Below are 19,719 nucleotides of genomic sequence, written 5' to 3'. Positions count from 1 at the left end.
TTACAGCAAATGGAAATAGTAATAGTCTGTAGACATCCTGATCTACCTCTTTATCATGTACTGTGTCAGCAATTTGTAAAAATTGTGCCAGAAACTCAGTAGGCTCTTCCTGTGGAAGACCGGAATACTGGCAATTTTGCTGCACTATGATAATGAGTTGAGGATTTAGCTCAAAGCTGCTTGCTTTGATGGGAGGTGTACAGATGCTACTCCCATATGCAGCTGTAATGGGGTTAGCATATGACCCCAGAGTCCTTCTGGACTGATCAATTCCACTTAGGTCCATAATGGATAAAGGGAAATGATATGGATTGCAAATAGATAAAATATTTTGTTTTTTTATTTTTTTTTTGAATTAAACGAAAAAAATAAAATAAAATAAAAGGAAATTAAGATAAAAATTCGAAAATCAAAAAGAAAATAAGATCAAAGCAAACTGAGAACTGAATCAATTAGTTAATTAAAAAGATTTTGAAAAGAGCAATTAAAAAGATATGATTGAAAAAATTTTTATGAAAAAGATTTGATTTTTGAAAAAAGGAAAGAGAAAAACAACAAAATGACACCAAACTTAAAATTTTTAGAAAATCAAACACTAATTTTCGAAAATTTTTAAGGAAAAACACAAAGAGGACACCAAACTTAGAATTTTTAAAGATCAAAAGGAGACTAAAAACATGCAAATTCGAAAATTAAAAGAAAAACAAAAGCATGCAATTGACACCAAACTTAAAATATAAAACTAGACTCAACTAAAAGACTCTAAACCAACAAAAATAAAACAGTCCTAATCTAAGCAACAAGATAAGCCGTCAGTTGTCCAAACTCAACAATCCCCGGCAACGGCGCCAAAAACTTGGTGCACGAAATTGCAATCACACTTTTGCAACTCCGCACAACTAACCAGCAAGTGCACTGGGTCGTCCAAGTAATACCTTGCGTGAGCAAGGGTCGATCCCACGGAGATTGTCGGCTTGAAGCAAGCTATGGTTATCTTGTAAATCTTAGTCAGGATATCAGAAATTATCAGGATTGATTGTAAAAAAAAGAACAAAAGAACATGAATCGATTACTTGTTTTGCAGTAATGGAGAATAGGTTGAGGTTTTGGAGATGCTCCATCTTCTGAATCTCTGCTTTCCTACTGTCTTCTTCTTCAAACACGCAAGGCTCCTTCCATGGCAAGCTGTATGTAGGGTTTCACCGTTGTCAGTGGCTACCTCCCATCCTCTCAGTGAAAATATTCCTATGCTCTGTCACAGCATGGCTAATCATCTGTCGGTTCTCTATCAGGCCGGAATAGAATCCAGTGATTCTTTTGCGTCTGTCACTAACGCCCCGCCTTCAGGAGTTTGAAGCTCGTCACAGTCATTCAATCATTGAATCCTACTCAGAATACCACAGACAAGGTTTAGACCTTCCGGATTCTCTTGAATGCCGCCATCAGTTCTAGCTTATACCACGAAGATTCCGATTAAAGAATCTAAGAGATAACTACTTAATCTAAGGTAGAACGGAGGTGGTTGTCAGGCACGCGTTCATAGTTGAGAATGATGATGATTGTCACGGATCATCACATTCATCCAGGTTAAGAACAAGTATTATCTTAGAATAGAAGCAAGCATGATTGAATGAGAAACAGTAGTAATTGCATTAATCTATCAAGACACAGCAGAGCTCCTCACCCCCAACCATGGGGTTTAGAGATTCATGCCGTGGAAGATACACAAAGAAAACGTGTAAAGTGTCATGAGGTACAGATACAATGTCAAATGATCCTATTAATAGTAAACTAGTAGCCTAGGGTGTACAGAGAAGAGTAAATGACTTAAAAATCCACTTCCGGGCCCACTTGGTGTGTGCTTGGGTTGAGCAATGAAGCATTTTCGTGTAGAGACCTTTTCTGGAGTTAAACGCCAGCTTTCATGCCAGTTTGGGCGTTTAACTCCAAGTTTCATGCCAGTTCCAGCGTTAAACGCTGGAAATATTGAGGTCGAATTGCCACGCCGGTTTGGGCCATCAAATCTTGGGCAAAGTATGGACTATCATATATTGCTGGAAAGCCCAGGATGTCTACTTTCCAACGCCGTTGAGAAGGCGCCAATTGGGCTTCTGTCGCTCCAGAAAATTCACTTCGAGTGCAGGGAGGTCAGAATCCAACAGCATCTGCAGTCCTTTTCAGTCTCAGAATCAGATTTTTGCTCAGAACCCTCAATTTCAGCCAGAAAATACCTGAAATCACAGAAAAACACACAAACTGATAGTAAAGTCCAGAAAAGTGAATTTTAACTAAAAACTAATAAAAATATACTAAAAACTAACTAGATCATACTAAAAACAATGCCAAAAAGCGTATAAATTATCCGCTCATCATTCATACAATGGAAAGAAAATGGGAAATAATAAGTAAACATAAACCAATCACAAGATCTAAGTAAAAGTATAATAGAGAATTCAAATTAAGTAATCAAAACTAGAAATTAACAAAATCCGATTCAGAATTCAACAAGGGAAGATCAAATCAAACTAGATCTAGAGAGGAATAAAGGTTTCTCTCTAGAAGAACAAGAACCAAAAAACTAGCTAAAAATTGTGTCTAAGTGTCTAATGAATGATCCCTCCCCATTTCCCCCTTGGTTCCTTGGGGCTTTTGCATGCAGTAGCAGCTTGAATTTGGGCCTGAAGAGCCTCAGAAATTGCCATCCATGATTTCATTAATGAGGTCACGTGCTGCACGTCACGCGTACGCGTCCATCACGCGCGCGTTGATGAATTTTCAATCCACGCGTACACGTCATGCATGTGTGTGCGTCGATGGAATTTTCTTCAATGTACGCGAATGTGTCGATTTGAATGCGCCAAGCTGAATAGCGTGGGTCACACATGCGCATCAGTGGCACTTTTCCAAAGCTCTATTTTTTATGCTCCTTCCACTTGTGCATGCTCCTTTTCCATCTTCTAGACCAATCCCGCCCTCTAAACTCTGAAATCACTTAACAAACGCATCACGGCATCGAATGGTGATAGAAGAGATTAAAATATAGCATTTTAAGGGTCAATTGAGCATGTTTTCAACCATGAGGCAAAATAAGAAAGGAAACACAAAACCATGCATTTTATATGGATAAGTGTGGAAATTATTGACAAAATCTCTTAAAATCAACACAAGCTAAACCACAAAATTGGGGTTTATCAGGACAAATGCCAAATAATGATGAGGTGCTCAACTACATGGTAGCTACAACATGTAAGTGAGAAGACAATGTAAGTAGAGGGCATATCAACTAAATATCAAGCAAGTCAAGAAGCACCCAAAACAATGTAGAAAATATGCAACAGTTGAGTAAGAAAATTTTAACACCAATGTGAAAACAAAAAATATAGAAAAGAAAAGGAGAAGAAACAACAAAGTTAAGATGTCATGAATGCGAGTATGCAAATATAATATGTAATAAATAAAAGAAAAGAAAGAGAATAAAGATGAGAAGGGAGGAGAAGAAAGTGGGAAAGGAGGAGGAAAGAATAAGAAATGAGAGAAGAGATGAAGAATGGAAAATAGGAAGTGACGCGTAAGCGTGACCCACGCGCACGCGTGGGTAGCAGATTGAGGAAGTGACGCGTAAGCGTCGTCCACGCCTATGCGTAGGAAGCCAAAATAGCAAAAGACGCGTACGCATCAGCGACGCGTACGCATGGGTTGGGTTGTGCGCCTGGAACTCCACCCGCACGGTTCCAGCACAACTCTCGAGAAAAATAAACTAGAGAGCAATATCCAATATGACGCATGTGCGTCGGCCACACGCATACGTGATCTTCCCTTTTTTTAAAAAAAAAAACTAACAAGCTACCAAAGTAAAGCCAGACTTTATTAAATAAGTAAAACCATAACATAACTAAATAAACCTTACTAAAAATAAAAATGCAACTTATTACCAATATAAATAAAAGAGAAACTAGAACAAATTTACCATGGTGGAGTGTCTCCCACCTAGCCCTTTTAGTTAAAATCCTTAAGTTGGATATTTGGTGAGCTCCTTGTCATGGTGGCTTGTGCTTGAACTCATTTTGAAACTTCAATCAACGCTTGGACTTCCAATAAGCTCCAACATTCCCAAGTGAATTCACCAAGCCTTGATGAAGTTCTTCACAAGCTTTGAGCTCCCAAAGTTGATCCTCTCGTATGCCGGGATCCCAAATCTTGTTTCTACACCCATCTTTAAGTTGATCATCATTGTTCCAACCGGGTGGTAAGCAATCCAAATTCTCACTGAGGCATCCCAACAACTTCCAAGACCCAATCAATTGAGAACTATACCAACCATTGCACTTAGACCTTAAACATCCAACCATAACGAACCTATGATTGTATTGTCAACCACTAACCATCTTCCTTTTACTCTTAAAACCACAAAGAGCTCTGAGTTGTCTGTCCATCTCAAGCAAACCGTATGCAAGCGAGAAATTAAAGTTTAAGGGGAAGAGATTTACCCACTTGAATGAAAGGACGGATGCTGATGGCTTCGGGAGAGGTGTCTCCAATGGCGGCCTTGCCAATGTATGCTTCACTCTCTTGGACTCCTATTTGATGATCTCCACCTCTTGACAAGCTTCTTCAACATCAATCTCTTCTTCAAATCCAGTGGGAGAAGATTCAATTGTAGATAAAAACTCATCAATTATTGAATCCATCTCATGATCAACCTCTTCAAAGTCTTCAACCATGATATGCCTTGGAGGTTGTACACCCTCCTCAACGTCAAATTCAAATGTCATGGAAGGAGGTTCTATTACTTAAGATTCCCATAGAGGTTCCGCATCTCCTAAGTCTTCAACCACTTCCTCTTCTTCGATAATATCGGCTTTCTCCACTTGCTCTAATACAAAATCAAACTCCTCTTTGATGACTTCCACCTCTTGACAACTTTCTTCAATTCCCACTTTCTTGTTAACTCCTTCCAACTCTTCCTCATTGATCAAGTCATGTGTTGGAGGGTGTATATGATGAGCGGATAATTTATACGCTTTTTGGCATTGTTTTTAGGTAGTTTTTAGTAAATTCAAACTACTTTTAGGGATGTTTTCATTAGTTTTATGTTAAATTCACATTTCTGGACTTTACTATGAGTTTGCGTGTTTTTCTGTGATTTCAGGTAATTTCTGGCTGAAATTGAGGGACTTGAGCAAAACTCTGAAAAAGGCTGACAAAAGGACTGCTGATGCTGTTGGAATCTGACCTCCCTGCACTCGAAATAGATTTTCTGGAGCTACAAAACTCCAAATGGCGCGCTCTCAACGGCGTTGAAAAGTAGACATCCAGAGCTTTCCAGCAATATATAATAGTTTATACTTTATTCGGAAATTGACGACGTAACTTGACGTTGAACGCCAAGTACATGCTGCTGTCTGGAATTAAACGCCAGAAAAACGTCATGATCTGGAGTTGAACGCCCAAAACACGTTATAACTTGGAGTTCAACTCCAAGAAAAGCCTCAGCTCGTGGATAGATCAAGCTCAGCCCAAACATACACCAAGTGGGCCCCAGAAATGAATTTATGCATCAAATACTTACTCATGTAAACCCTAGTAACTAGTCTAGTATAAATAGGATAATTTACTATTGTATTAGACATCTTTGGTCTCAGTTTTGTATTATTCTTCATCTTAAGAGGCTATTGATCACATTCAGGGGGCTGACCATTCAGCCATGCCTGAATCTTTTACTTATGTATTTTCAACAGTGGAGTTTCTGCACACCATAGATTAAGGGTGTGGAGCTCTGCTGTACCTCAAGTTTCAATACAATTACTATTACTTTCTATTCAATTCTCTTCTATCCTTATTCCAAGATATACGTTACACTTAACTTTGATGAATGTGATGATCCGTGACACTCATCATCATTCTCACCTATGAACGCGCGTGATTGACAACCACTTCCGTTCTATACTAGGCCGGGCGCATATCTCTTAGATTCCCCAACAAAATCTTCGTGGTATAAGTTAGATAGATGGCGGCATTCATGAGGATCCGGAAAGTCTAAACCTTGTCTATGGTATTCCGAGTAGGATTCTGGGATTGAATGACTGTGACGAGCTTCAAACTCCTGAAGGCTGGGCGTGATGACAAGCGCAAAAGAATCAATGGATTCTATTCCAACATGATTGAGAACCGACAGATGATTAGCCGTGCTGTGATAGAGCATAGGAACGTTTTCACTGAGAGGATGGGATGTAGCCATTGACAACGGTGATGCCCTACATACAGCTTGCCATGGAAAGGAGTAGGAAGGATTGGATGAATGTAATAAGAAAATAGAGATACAAGAGGAGCACAACATCTTCACACACTTATCTGAAATTCCCACTATTGCTTTACATAAGTATTTCTATCCCTTTTTATTTTCTATTTATTATTAATTTTTGAACTCATCATAAACCAATTTAATCTGCCTAACTGAGATTTACAAGGTGATCATAGCTTGCTTCATACCAACAATCTCTGTGGGATCGACCCTTACTCACGTAAGGTATTACTTGGATGACCCATTACACTTGCTGGTTAAGTTGAACGTAGTTGTGATCACATATGCCAAAGAGCCATTAAATAAATCTCATGCAAATACAAAGAGGGCAATCACAATTTCATCCACCAAGTTTTTGGCGCCGTTGCCGGGGATTGTTGAGTTTGAACAACTGACGGTTCATCTTGTTGCTCAGATTAGGTAATTTTCTTTTCAAAAAGTTTTCAAAAATCTTTCAAAAATATTTTTTTATTATTATTTTCGTTTTTCTAAAGTATATTTTCGAAAAAAATAATAAAAATACAAAAAAAATCAGAAAATCATTAAAAAACCAAAAATATTTTGTGTTTCTTGTTTGAGTCTTGAGTCAATTTTTAAGTTTGGTGTCAATTGCATGCTTTAAAAATTTTTTTTTCTTGCATTTTTTCGAAAATCTCATGCATTCATAGTGTTCTTCATGATCTTCAAGTTGTTCTTGACAAGTCTTCTTGTTTGATCTTGATGATTTCTTGTTTTGTGTTGTTTGTTGTTTTTCATGTGCACTTTTGCATTCATATTTTCCATGCATTAAAGATTTCTAAGTTTGGTGTCTTGCATGTTTTCTTTGCATCAAAAATTTTTCAAAATTATGTTCTTGATGTTCATCATGATCTTCAAAGTGTTCTTGGTGTTCATCTTGACATTCATAGCATTCTTGCTTGCATTCATTGTTTTGATCTAAAAATTTCATGCATTGAGTATTTTTGTTTTTTTCTCTCTCATCAATAAAAATTTCAAAAAATCAAAAAAATATCTTTTCCTTAGTTTTCTCATAATTTTCGAAAATTTGAGTTGACTTAGTCAAAAATTTTCAAAATTAGTTGTTTCTTACAAGTCAAGTCAAATTTTCAATTTTAAAAAATCTTATTTTTTTCAAAATCTTTTTCAAAAATTATATCTTTTTCATTTTATCTATTTTTTTGAAAATTTCAAAAATCTTTTTCAAAATATTTTCAAAATCTTTTTCTTATCTTTATATCATATTTTCGAAAATTCACTAATAATTAATGTGATTGATTAAAAAATTTGAAGTTTGTTACTTTCTTGTTAAGAAAGGTTCAATCTTTAAGTTCTAGAATCTTATCTTGTAGTTTCTTGTTAGTGAAGTAAGTAATTTTAAAATTTTTAAATTAAATCTTTTTATCTTTTATCTTATCTTTTTCAAAAATTTTATCTTTTTCAAAATTCGATTTCAAAATATCTTATCTAACCTCTTATCTTCTTATCTTTTCAAATTTGATTTTAATATCTTTTTCAACTAACTCTTTGACTTTTTGTTTGTTTCTTATCTTTTTCAAAACCACCTAACTACTCTTCCCTCTCTAATTTTCGAAAATACTTCTCTTTTTTTTTTCAAAAATTCTTTTTGTTTTAAATTTTAATTTCAATCTTATTTTATCTTTAATTTTTGAAAATCACTGACCTCTTTTTCAAAATTTATTTTCGAATTTCTCCCTCTCTTTTCTTATTCTATTTATTTATTTAATTACTAACACTTCTCTTCACCCCTCTTCACCTAATATCCGAATTCTCTCTTTTACTTTCTTCTCTCCTTTCTTCTTCTACTAACATAAAGGAATCTCTATACTGTGACATAGAGGATTCCTCTTTCTTTTCTTGTTTTCTTCTCTTTCATATGAGCAGGAATAAGGATAAAGGCACTCTTGTTGAGATTGATCCAGAACCTGAAAGGACCCTGAAGAGAAAATTAAGAGAAGCTAAGTTGCAACAATCTAAAGGTAACCTTTCAGAAATATTAGAACAAGAGAAGGAGATGGCAGTCGAAAATAATAATAATGCAAGGAGAATGCTTGGTGACTTCACAAAGCCAACGTACAAGTTTGATGGAAGAAGCATCTCCATTCCTGCCATTGGAGCCAACAAATTTGAGCTGAAACCTCAGCTAGTTGCCTTAATGCAACAAAACTGCAAGTTTTATGGACTTCCATCTGAAGATCCTTACCAGTTTTTAACTGAGTTCTTGCAGATCTGTGAGACTGTAAAGACGAATGGAGTTGATCCTGAAGTCTACAGACTCATGCTTTTCCCTTTTGCTGTAAGAGACAGAGCTAGAATATGGTTGGATTCACAACCTAAGGATAGCCTGGACTCTTGGGATAAGCTGGTCACAGCCTTCTTGGATAAATTCTTTCCTCCTCAAAAGCTGAGCAAGCTGAGAGTGGATGTTCAAACCTTCAAGCAAAAAGATGGTGAATCCCTTTATGAAGCTTGGGAAAGATACAAGCAGCTGACCAAAAGATGTCCATCTGACATGTTTTCAGAATGGACCATATTAGATATATTCTATTATGGTCTATCTGAATTTTCGAAAATGTCATTGGACCATTCTGCAGGTGGATCTATTCACCTAAAGAAAACGCCTGAAGAGGCTCAAGAACTCATTGACATGGTTGCCAACAACCAATTCATGTACACTTCTGAGAGGAATTCCGTGAATAATGTGATACCTCAGAAGAAAGGAGTTCTTGAAATTGATACTCTGAATGCCATATTGGCTCAGAATAAAGTATTGACTCAACAAGTCAACATGATCTCTCAAAGTCTAAATGGATGGCAACATGCATCCAACAGTACTAAAGAAGCAGCTTCTGAAGAAGCTTATGATCCTGAGAACCCTGCCATGGCAGAGGTTACTTACATGGGTGAACCTTATGGAAACACCTATAACTCATCATGGAGAAATCATCCAAATTTCTCATGGAAGGATTAACAAAAGCCTCAACAAGGCTTTAACAATGGTGGACGCAATAGGCTGGGCAATAGCAAGCCATATCCATCATCTTCTCAGCAACAGACAGAGAATTCTGAACAAAACACTTCTAATTTAGCCAACCTAGTCTCTGATCTGTCAAAGGCCACTTTCAGTTTCATGAATGAAACAAGATCCTCCATCAGAAATCTGGAGGCACAAGTGGGCCAGCTGAGTAAGAAAGTTATTGAAACTCCTCCCAGTATTCTCCCAAGCAATACAGAAGAGAATCCAAAAGGAGAGTGCAAGGCCATTGATGTGATCAATGTGGCCGAATGCATAAGGGAGGAGGAGGACGAAAATTCTAGTGAGGAAGACCTCCTGGGACATCCCTCAAGCAAGAAGGAGTCTCCTATTAAGGATCCAAAAGAATCTGAGGCTCATACAGAGACCATAGAGATTCCATTAAATCTCCTTCTGCCATTCATGAGCTCTGAAGACTATTCTTCCTCTGAAGAGGATGAAGATGTGACTGGAGAGCAAGTTGCTCAATACTTAGGAGCTATCATGAAGCTGAATGCCAAGTTGTTTGGTAATGAGACTTGGGAAAGTGAACCTCCCTTGCTCATTAATGAACTAGATTCTTGGATTCAGAAAACTCTACCTCAAAAGAAACAAGATCCTGGCAAGTTCTTAATACCTTGTACCATAGGCACCATGACCTTTGAAAAGGCTCTATGTGATCTAGGGTCAGGGATAAATCTTATGCCACTCTCTGTAATGGAGAAGCTAGGAATCATTGAGGTACAACCTACTTTGTTCTCATTACAATTGGCAGACAAGTCATTAAGACAAGCTTATGGAATAGTGGAAGACGTGTTAGTAAAGGTTGAAGGCCTTTACATCCCTGCTGATTTCATAATCTTAGACATTAGGAAGGAAGAGGATGAATGCATAATCCTTGGAAGACCTTTCCTAGCCAAAGCAGAAGCTGTGATAGATGTCAACAGAGGTGAATTAGTCCTTCAATTGAATGGGGACTACCTTGTGTTTAAGGAACATGGCCATCCCTCTGTGACAAAAGAGAGTAAGCATGAAGAGCTTCTCTCAGTTCAGAGTCAAGAAGAGCCCCCATAGTCAAACTCTAAGTTTGGTGTTGGGAGGCCACGACCAAACTCTAAGTTTGGTGTTAAGATCCCATATCCAAACTCCAAGTTTGGTGTTGGGACTATACAACATTGACCTGATCACCTTGTGGCTCCATGAGAGCCACTATCAAGCTATTGACATTAAAGAAGCGCTTGTTGGGAGGCAACCCAATTTTATTTATCTAATTTTTATTTTATTGTTATTTTATGTTTTATTAGGTACATGATCATGAGGAGTCACAAAAAAATCATAAAAATTAAAAATAGAATCAAAAACAGCAGAAGAAAAAATTCACACCCTGGAGGACGCACAGGCTGGCGTTCAACGCCAGTAAGATGCATCTGGCCGGCGTTTAACGCCAGAACAGAGCATCATTCTGGCGCTGAACGCCAGAAACAAGCAACATTCTGGCGCTGAACGCCAGGAATGTGCCCAGAAAAGAAAAGCTGGCGCTGAACGCCAGTAACAAGCATGAAACTGGCGTTCAACGCCAGAAACATGCTTTACATGGGCGTTGAACGCCCAGAACGTGCACCAATGGGCGTTTAAACGCCAGAATTGTGTGCAAAGACATTTTACATGCCTATTTGGTGCAGGGATGGAATTCCTTGACACCTCAGGATCTGTGGACCCCAAATGATCACCTCAGGATCTGTGGACCCCACAGGATCCACACCTAATATATTCCATCCTTACCTCCTAATCCTATTTTTGTGATTTGTATTCCCCATGTCACACTTCCCAACACTCTTCACCAATCACCTCAATTCCTCTTCCCAATCACCCCCTTCACCACTCACATCCATCCACTCTTCCCCATAAACCCCACCTACCTTCAAAATTCAAAACCAATTTTCCCACCCATTCCCACCCTAAATGGCCGAATACACACTACCCCCTCTCCCTATATATACCCTTCCATTCTACTTCATTTTCACACAACACAACCCCTTCTTCTTCACCTAGGCTGAACCTACATCTCTTCCCCTCTACCATATTCTCTTCTTCTTCTTCTTCTTCTTCTCTTCTTTCTTCTATTGCTCGAGGACGAGCAATATTTTAAGTTTGGTGTGTGGTCAAAAGCACAATCTTTTTTTGTTTTCCACTACCATCAATGGCACCTAAGGCCGGAAAAGGAAAAGGGAAGACAAAAGCTTCCACTTCCGAGTCATGGGAGATGGAAAGATTCATCTCCAAAAGCCATCAAGACCACTTCTATGATGTTGTGGCAAAGAAGAAGGTGATCCCTGAGGTCCCTTTCAAGCTCAAGAAGAATGAGTATCCGGAGATCCAACATGAGATCCGAAGAAGAGGTTGGGAAGTCATACCCAACCCCATGCAATAAGTCGGAATCTTAATGGTTCAAGAGTTCTATACCAATGCATGGATCACTAGGAACCATTATCAAAGTATGAACCCGAATCCAAAGAATTATCTCACAATGGTTCGGGGGAAATACTTAGATTTTCTTGTTAGCAACTTTAGTTTCATGGAGCATCTCTTTAAATTCTGCTAACTGTTCTGTCATCAGGAGCAATTGTTGATTAAGCTCAATCATCTGTTCTTGAGGATTAGGATCAGTGACTACTGTCATGACTTCCTCTTTTGGAGAGAACTCATTGCTAGAGTACAAATATTGGTTTCTAGCAACAGTATCTATAAGCTCTTAAGCCTCTTCAATTGTCTTCCTCATGTGTATAGATCCACCAGATAAGTGGTCTAAGGACATCTGAGCTTTCTCTGTAAGCCCAGAGTAGAAGATGTCTAACTGTACCCACTCTGAAAACATTTCAGAGGGGCATTTTCTTAGCATACCTCTATACCTCTCCCAAGCGTTATAAAGGGATTCATTATCCTCTTGTTTAAAGCCTTGGATGTCCAGCCTTAGCTGTGTCATCCTCTTTGGAGGGTAAAAGTGATTCAGGAATTTGTCTGATAACTGTTTCCATGTCTTTATGCTTGCTGTAGGTTGGTTATTCAACCACCTCTTAGCTTGATCTTTTACAGCAAACGGAAACAGTAATAGTCTGTAGACATCCTGATCCACCTCTTTATCATGTACTGTGTCAGCAATTTGTAAGAACTGTGCCAGAACTCAGTAGGCTCTTCCTGTGGAAGACCGGAATACTGGCAATTTTGCTGCACTATGATAATGAGTTGAGGATTTAGCTCAAAGCTGCTTGCTTTGATGGGAGGTGTACAGATGCTACTCCCATATGCAGCTGTAATGGGGTTAGCATATGACCCCAGAGTCCTTCTGGACTGCTCAATTCCACTTAGGTCCATGATGGAGAAAGGGAGTATGATATGGATTGCAAGTAAATAAAAAAATATATATATATATATTTTTTGAGTTAACCGAAAAATAAAATAAAAACAAAATAAAATAAAAAAAAGAAAAATTCGAAAATTAAAAGAAAATAAGATCAAATCAAATTGAAAACTTAATCAATTAGTTAATTAAAAAGATTTTGAGATTAGCAATTAGAAAGATATGATTGAAAAAAAAATTTTATGAAAAAGATTTGATTTTTTTTTTGAAAAGAGGAAAGAGAAAAACCACAAAATGACACCAAACTTAAAATTTTTAGAAAATCAAACACTAATTTTTGAAAATTTTTAAGGGAAAAAAACACAAAGAGGACACCAAACTTAGAATTTTTACGGATCAAAAAGGGACTAAGGACATGCAAAATTGAAAATTAAAAGAAAAGCAAAAGCATGCAATTGACACCAAACTTAAAATATGAAACTAGACTCAACTAAAAGACTCTAAACTAACAAAAATAAAACAGTCCTAATCTAAGCAACAAGATAAGCCGTCAGTTGTCCAAACTCGAACAATCCCCGGCAACGGCGCCAAAAAAACTTGGTGGACGAAATTGTGATCACTACAACTTCGCACAACTAACCAGCAAGTGTACTGGGTCGTCCAAGTAATAAACCTTACGCGAGTAAGGGTCGATCCCACAGAGATTGTTGGTATGAAGCAAGCTATGGTCACCTTGTAAATCTTAGTCAGGCAAACTCAAATGGGTATGGTGATAAACGCATAAAACATAAAGATAAAGATAGAGATACTTATGTAATTCATTGGTAGGAATTTCAGATAAGAGTATGAAGATGCTGGTCCCTTCCGTCTCTCTGCTTTCCTACTGTCTTCATCCAATCCTTCCTACTCCTTTCCATGGAAAGCTGTATGCAAGGGTTTCACCGTTGTCAGTGGCTACCTCCCATCCTCTCAGTGGAAATGTTCAACGCACCCTGTCACGGCACGGCTATCCATCTGTCGGTTCTCAATCAGGCCGGAATAGAATCCAGTGATTCTTTTGCGTCTGTCACTAACGCCCCGCCTTCAGGAGTTTGAAGCTCGTCACAGTCATTCAATCATTGAATCCTACTCAGAATACCACAGACAAGGTTTAGACCTTCTGGATTCTCTTGAATGCCGCCATCAGTTCTAGCTTATACCACGAATATTCTGATTAAAGAATCCAAGAGATATCTACTTAATCTAAGGTAGAACGGAGGTGGTTGTCAGGCACACGTTCATAGTTGAGAATGATAATGATTGTCACGGATCATCACATTCATCCGGTTTAAGAACAAGTAATATCTTAGAATGGAAGCAAGCATGATTGAATAAGAAACAGTAGTAATTGCATTAATCCATCAAGACACAGCAGAGCTCCTCACCCCCAACCATGGGGTTTAGAGACTCATGCCATGGAAAGTACACAAGGAAACGTGTAAAGTGTCATGGGGTACAGATACAATGTTAAAAGATCCTATTAATAGTGAACTAGTAACCTAGGGTATACAGAAATGAGTAAATGAAATAAAAATCCACTTCCGGGCCCACTTGGTGTGTGCTTGGGCTGAGCATTGAAGCATTTTCGTGTAGAGACTCTTTCTGGAGTTAAACGCCAGCTTTCATGCCAGTTTGGGCGTTTAACTCCAAGTTTTATGCCAGTTCCAGCGTTAAACGCTGGAATTTCTGAGGCTGATTTGCCACACCGGTTTGGGCCATCAAATCTCGGGAAAAGTATGGACTATTATACATTGCTGGAAAGCCCAGGATGTCTACTTTCCAATGCCGTTGAGAGCGCGCCAATTGGGCTTCTGTAGCTCCAGAAAATCCACTTCGAGTGCAGGGAGGTCAGAATCCAACAGCATCTGCAGTCCTTTTCAGTCTCTGAATCAGATTTTTGCTCAGGACCCTCAATTTCAACCAGAAAATACATGAAATCACAGAAAAACACACAAACTCATAGTAAAGTCCAGAAAAGTGAATTTTAACTAAAAACTAATAAAAATATACTAAAAACTAACTAGATCATACTAAAAACATACTAAAAACAATGCCAAAAAGCGTATAAATTATCCGCTCATCGAGGAGCTCAATGGAGAATAGACTCCAAAGGCAAGCCAGTTCAACTAAGAAGACTGGACCTCAAGCCTGTGGCTAGAGGATGGTTGGAGTTCATTCAACGCTCCATCATTCCTACTAGCAACCGATCTGAAGTTACTGTAGATTGGGCCATCATGATTCATAGCATCATGATTGGAGAGGAAGTAGAAGTTCATGAGGTCATCTCCAATGAACTCTACAAAATAGCCGACAAGTCCTCCACCATGGCAACGCTAGCTTTTTCTCACCTTATTTGCCATCTGTGTTACTCAGCTGGAGTTATCATAGAAGGAGATATCCCCATTGAAGAGGATAAGCCCATCACCAAGAAGAGGATGGAGCAAGCAAGAGAGACCATTCACGGTTCTCAAGAGATGCATGAGGAAGCTCATCATCAACAAATCCCTGAGATGCCTCAAGGGATGCACTTTCCTCCTAACAACTATTGGGAGCAACTTAACACCTCCTTAGAAGATTTGAGCTACAATGTGGAACAATTAAGGGTGGAACATCATGAGCACTCCATCATTATCCATGAAATAAGAGAAGATCAAAGAGCAATGAGGGAGGAGCAACAAAGGCAAGGAAGGGACATAGAAGAGCTTAAGGACATTGTTGGTCCTTCAAGAAGAAGACGCCACTAAGGTGGATTCATTCCTTGTTTTTATTTCTTTCTGTTTTCGGTTTTTGTGTTTATCTATGTTTTGTGTCTTTATTTCATGATCATTAGTATGTAGTAACTATGTCTTAAAGCTATGAATAAATTCCATTAATCCTTCACCTCTCTTAAATGAAAAATGTTTTAATTCAAAAGAACAAGAAGTACATGAATTTCGAATTTATCATTGAATTTAATTTAATTATATTGATGTGGTGACAATACTTTTTGTTTTCTGAATGAATGCTTGAACAGTGCATATTTTTGATCTTGTTGTTTATGAATGTTAAAATTGTTGGCTCTTGAAAGAATGATGAACAAAGAGAAATGTTATTGATGATCTGAAAAATCATGAAATTGATTCTTGAAGCAAGAAAAAGCAGTGAAAAGCAAAAGCTTGTGCGAAAAAAAATGTCAAAAAAAATAGAAAGAAAAAGAAAAAGCAAGCAGAAAAAGCCAATAGCCCTTAAAACCAAAAGGCAAGGGTAAAAAGGATCCAAGGCTTTGAGCATCAATGGATAGGAGGGCCCAAGGAATTAAAATCCAGGCATAAGCGGCTAAATCAAGTTGTCCCTAACCATGTGCTTGTGTCATAAAGGTCCAAGTGAAAAGCTTGAGACTGAGTGGTTAAAGTCATGATTCAAAGCAAAAAGAGTGTGCTTAAGAGCTCTGGACACCTCCAACTGGGGACTCTAGCAAAGCTGAGTCACAATCTGAAAAGGTTCACCCAGTCATGTGTCTGTGGCATTTATGTATCCGGTGGTAATACTGGAAAACAAAATGCTTAGGGCCATGACCAAGACTCATAAAAGTAGCTGTGTTCAAGAATCAACATGCTTAACTAGGAAAGTCAATAACACTATCTGAAATTCTAAGTTCCTGGAGAAGCCAATCATTCTAAACTTCAAAGGAAAAAGTGAGATGCCAAAACTGTTCAGAAGCAAAAAGCTACAAGTCCCGCTCATCTAATTATAATTAATATTCATTGATATTCTGAAATTTATAGTATATTCTCTTCTTTTTATCCTATTTGATTTTCAGTTGCTTGGGGACAAGCAACAATTTAAGTTTGGTGTTGTGATGAGCGGATAATTTATACGCTTTTTGGCATTGTTTTTAGGTAGTTTTTAGTAAATTCAAACTACTTTTAGGGATGTTTTTATTAGTTTTTATGTTAAATTCACATTTCTGGACTTTATTATGAGTTTGTGTGTTTTTCTGTGATTTCAGGTAATTTCTGGCTGAAATTGAGGGACTTGAGCAAAACTCTGAAAAAGGCTGACAAAAGGACTGCTGATGCTGTTGGAATCTGACCTCCCTGCACTCAAAATAGATTTTCTGGAGCTACAGAACTCCAAATGCCGTGCTCTCAACGGCGTTGGAAAGTAGACATCTAGAGCTTTCCAGCAATATATAATAGTCCATACTTTATTCGGAAATTGACGACGTAACTTGACGTTGAACGCCAAGTACATGCTGCTGTCTGGAGTTAAATGCCAGAAAAACGTCATGATCCGGAGTTGAACGCCCAAAACACGTTATAACTTGGAGTTCAACTCCAAGAAAAGCCTCAGCTCGTGGATAGATCAAGCTCAGCCCAAACATACACCAAGTGGGCCCTGGAAGTGAATTTATGCATCAAATACTTACTCATGTAAACCCTAGTAGCTAGTCTAGTATAAATAGGATAATTTACTATTGTATTAGACATCTTTGGTCTCAGTTTTGTATTATTCTTCATCTTAAGAGGCTATTGATCACATTCAGGGGGCTGGCCATTCAGCCATGCCTGAACCTTTTACTTATGTATTTTCAACAGTGGAGTTTCTGCACACCATAGATTAAGGGTGTGGAGCTCTGCTGTACCTCAAGTTTCAATACAATTACTATTACTTTCTATTCAATTCTCTTCTATCCTTATTCCAAGATATACGTTACACTTAACTTTGATGAATGTGATGATCCGTGACACTCATCATCATTCTCACCTATGAACGCGCGTGATTGACAACCACTTCCGTTCTATACTAGGCCGGGCGCATATCTCTTAGATTCCCCAACAGAATCTTCGTGGTATAAGTTAGATAGATGGCGTCATTCATGAGGATCCGGAAAGTCTAAACCTTGTCTATGGTATTCCGAGTAGGATTCTGGGATTGAATGACTGTGACGAGCTTCAAACTCCTGAAGGCTGGGCGTGATGACAAGCGCAAAAGAATCAATGGATTCTATTCCAACCTGATTGAGAACCGACAGATGATTAGCCGTGCTGTGACAGAGCATAGGAACGTTTTCACTGAGAAGATGGGATGTAGCCATTGACAACGGTGATGCCCTACATACAGCTTTCCATGGAAAGGAGTAGGAAGGATTGGATGAATGTAATAAGAAAATAGAGATACAAGAGGAGCACAGAATCTTCACACACTTATCTGAAATTCCCACTATTGCTTTACATAAGTATTTCTATCCCTTTTTATTTTCGATTTATTATTAATTTTCGAACTCATCATAAACCAATTTAATCCGCCTAACTGAGATTTACAAGGTGACCATAGCTTGCTTCATACCAACAATCTCTGTGGGATCGACCCTTACTCACGTAAGGTATTACTTGGATGACGCAGTACACTTGCTGGTTAAGTTGAACGTAGTTGTGATCATATATGCCAAAGAGCCATTATGTAACACCCTAATATTCAAATCCTTATGCTTGAGTCATAAGTCAATGATATTACGGTGGTACGACTCTCAGGTGGATTTTTAAATATATAAACATAGGTAATTTCGAAAGGAGTATTAATCGAGAAGCCTGAAAAGAGTAGAAATAAAATCGCGAAGACGTATCACTCACGTTTCGACAACGAAAAGATAAAACGTGAAGCTGAAAGCGATATATGGACAAGGCATAAAGGAGATTAAGAGATAGATAACAGATAGATATATATAATATAAGTAAATAGCCACTAGTCGCGACCCGCGAAGTTTAGGCCGGCTAGGGTACAGTATAAAAGTAGTTGACAACAGTACATCCTAATCTCTCCCAAAGGAAACATAAGAGCCTCTATAGGCAAGTTCCAAAAGAGTTCAACACATAATATAATATCTTCAAAACAAAGGTGGAGAGATTCTAAGCAAAACACAAAGTGGAGAAAATAAAGATCTTCGCCGGCTCTCAGACGAACCACAGCTCACTTCTGAGCACCTGAACCTGTATCTGAAAAACAAGAGATATATACGGAATGAGAACCCCGGGCCCATGGGTTCCCAGTACGGTAAAAGTGCCAAATAAATACAATGCACTGCAATAAAAACTCACTAAGAATTCTAAACTCCTTTTCACCAAATATCCAGCCTAGATTCTCACTAATCCATAAATAGGCATCTGACGTAAGGGGATACTAAATCTAGTTCATATTACACATCATTCCCAATTCGCTGATTCTTTCACGAATCAGACTCAGAATCGTAAGCAAAACCATTACCAGTTGTTCTGCCTCAACAACTCTATATCAATACATCATACCCTTGCCTGGAGCTAGTGAAATCACATCACTGCATCTACCCAGGGGACTCAAATTATCTCATTCAAAAATCATCATCATCATGCAATCGCATTATCAATTCATCTCATCAAGAACAGCCACCAACATCCACCGACACCAACATGAGGGATCTCTCAGTTGTACAAACACAAGCAATACAGACAAGTAATACACAAATAAGGTACAAGTAGAACAAGTAGCACGTAATCAGGTAACATAGCATGTATGATATAAAAATCCAAAACAAATAGGCAAACCCAAACAATTCAAACCTATGCAAATGATGTATGCCTGCCCTATGGCTGATGATATCATCCGTCGGTTATATAGCCAACCCGACACGTCCTGGTAGCTAACCATGGACAGAAACACCCCTTGCGGAGCAAGTAGATTTGAGCTACAACCCCCTTGCTACTACCCGCTCAGCCCAGAGCCAGTGGAACAACCACTACTGCGGCTACTACCCAAGCGGGTGTTTAACAGCTCAACCTGGAGCGAGTGGATTCACCACTACTACCGCTACTACCCAGGCGTCACAATATCTGACCTGGAGCAAGTGGGACGAACCACAACCCTTGCTACTGCCCAGGTATCTCAAGTATTAACCTGGAGCAAGCGGGACGAACCACAACCCTTGCTACTGCCCAGGTATCTTAAGCATATATTCATTCCAGGTATCTTAAGCAT

General features: G+C 38.5%; 1 protein-coding gene across 1 annotated transcript in view; it reads left to right on the top strand.

Annotated features, from left to right (window-relative positions):
• The window catches only part of LOC140173647 (uncharacterized), a 117,979-nt gene that overhangs the window by 92,142 nt on the left and 6,118 nt on the right, over positions 1–19,719 (top strand). Inside the window, exon 3 of the mRNA XM_072198146.1 lies at positions 3,238–3,263. Coding sequence (XP_072054247.1) covers positions 3,238–3,263 — 26 coding nt within the window. The remainder of the gene's footprint in view (positions 1–3,237; positions 3,264–19,719) is intronic.

This window comes from Arachis hypogaea, chromosome 6, assembly GCF_003086295.3.
Source record: "Arachis hypogaea cultivar Tifrunner chromosome 6, arahy.Tifrunner.gnm2.J5K5, whole genome shotgun sequence".
In the NCBI taxonomy this organism is placed as follows: Eukaryota; Viridiplantae; Streptophyta; class Magnoliopsida; order Fabales; family Fabaceae; genus Arachis; species Arachis hypogaea.
Note: the sequence above shows the minus strand (reverse complement) of the source record. Positions and strands in the feature narration are given on the sequence as shown.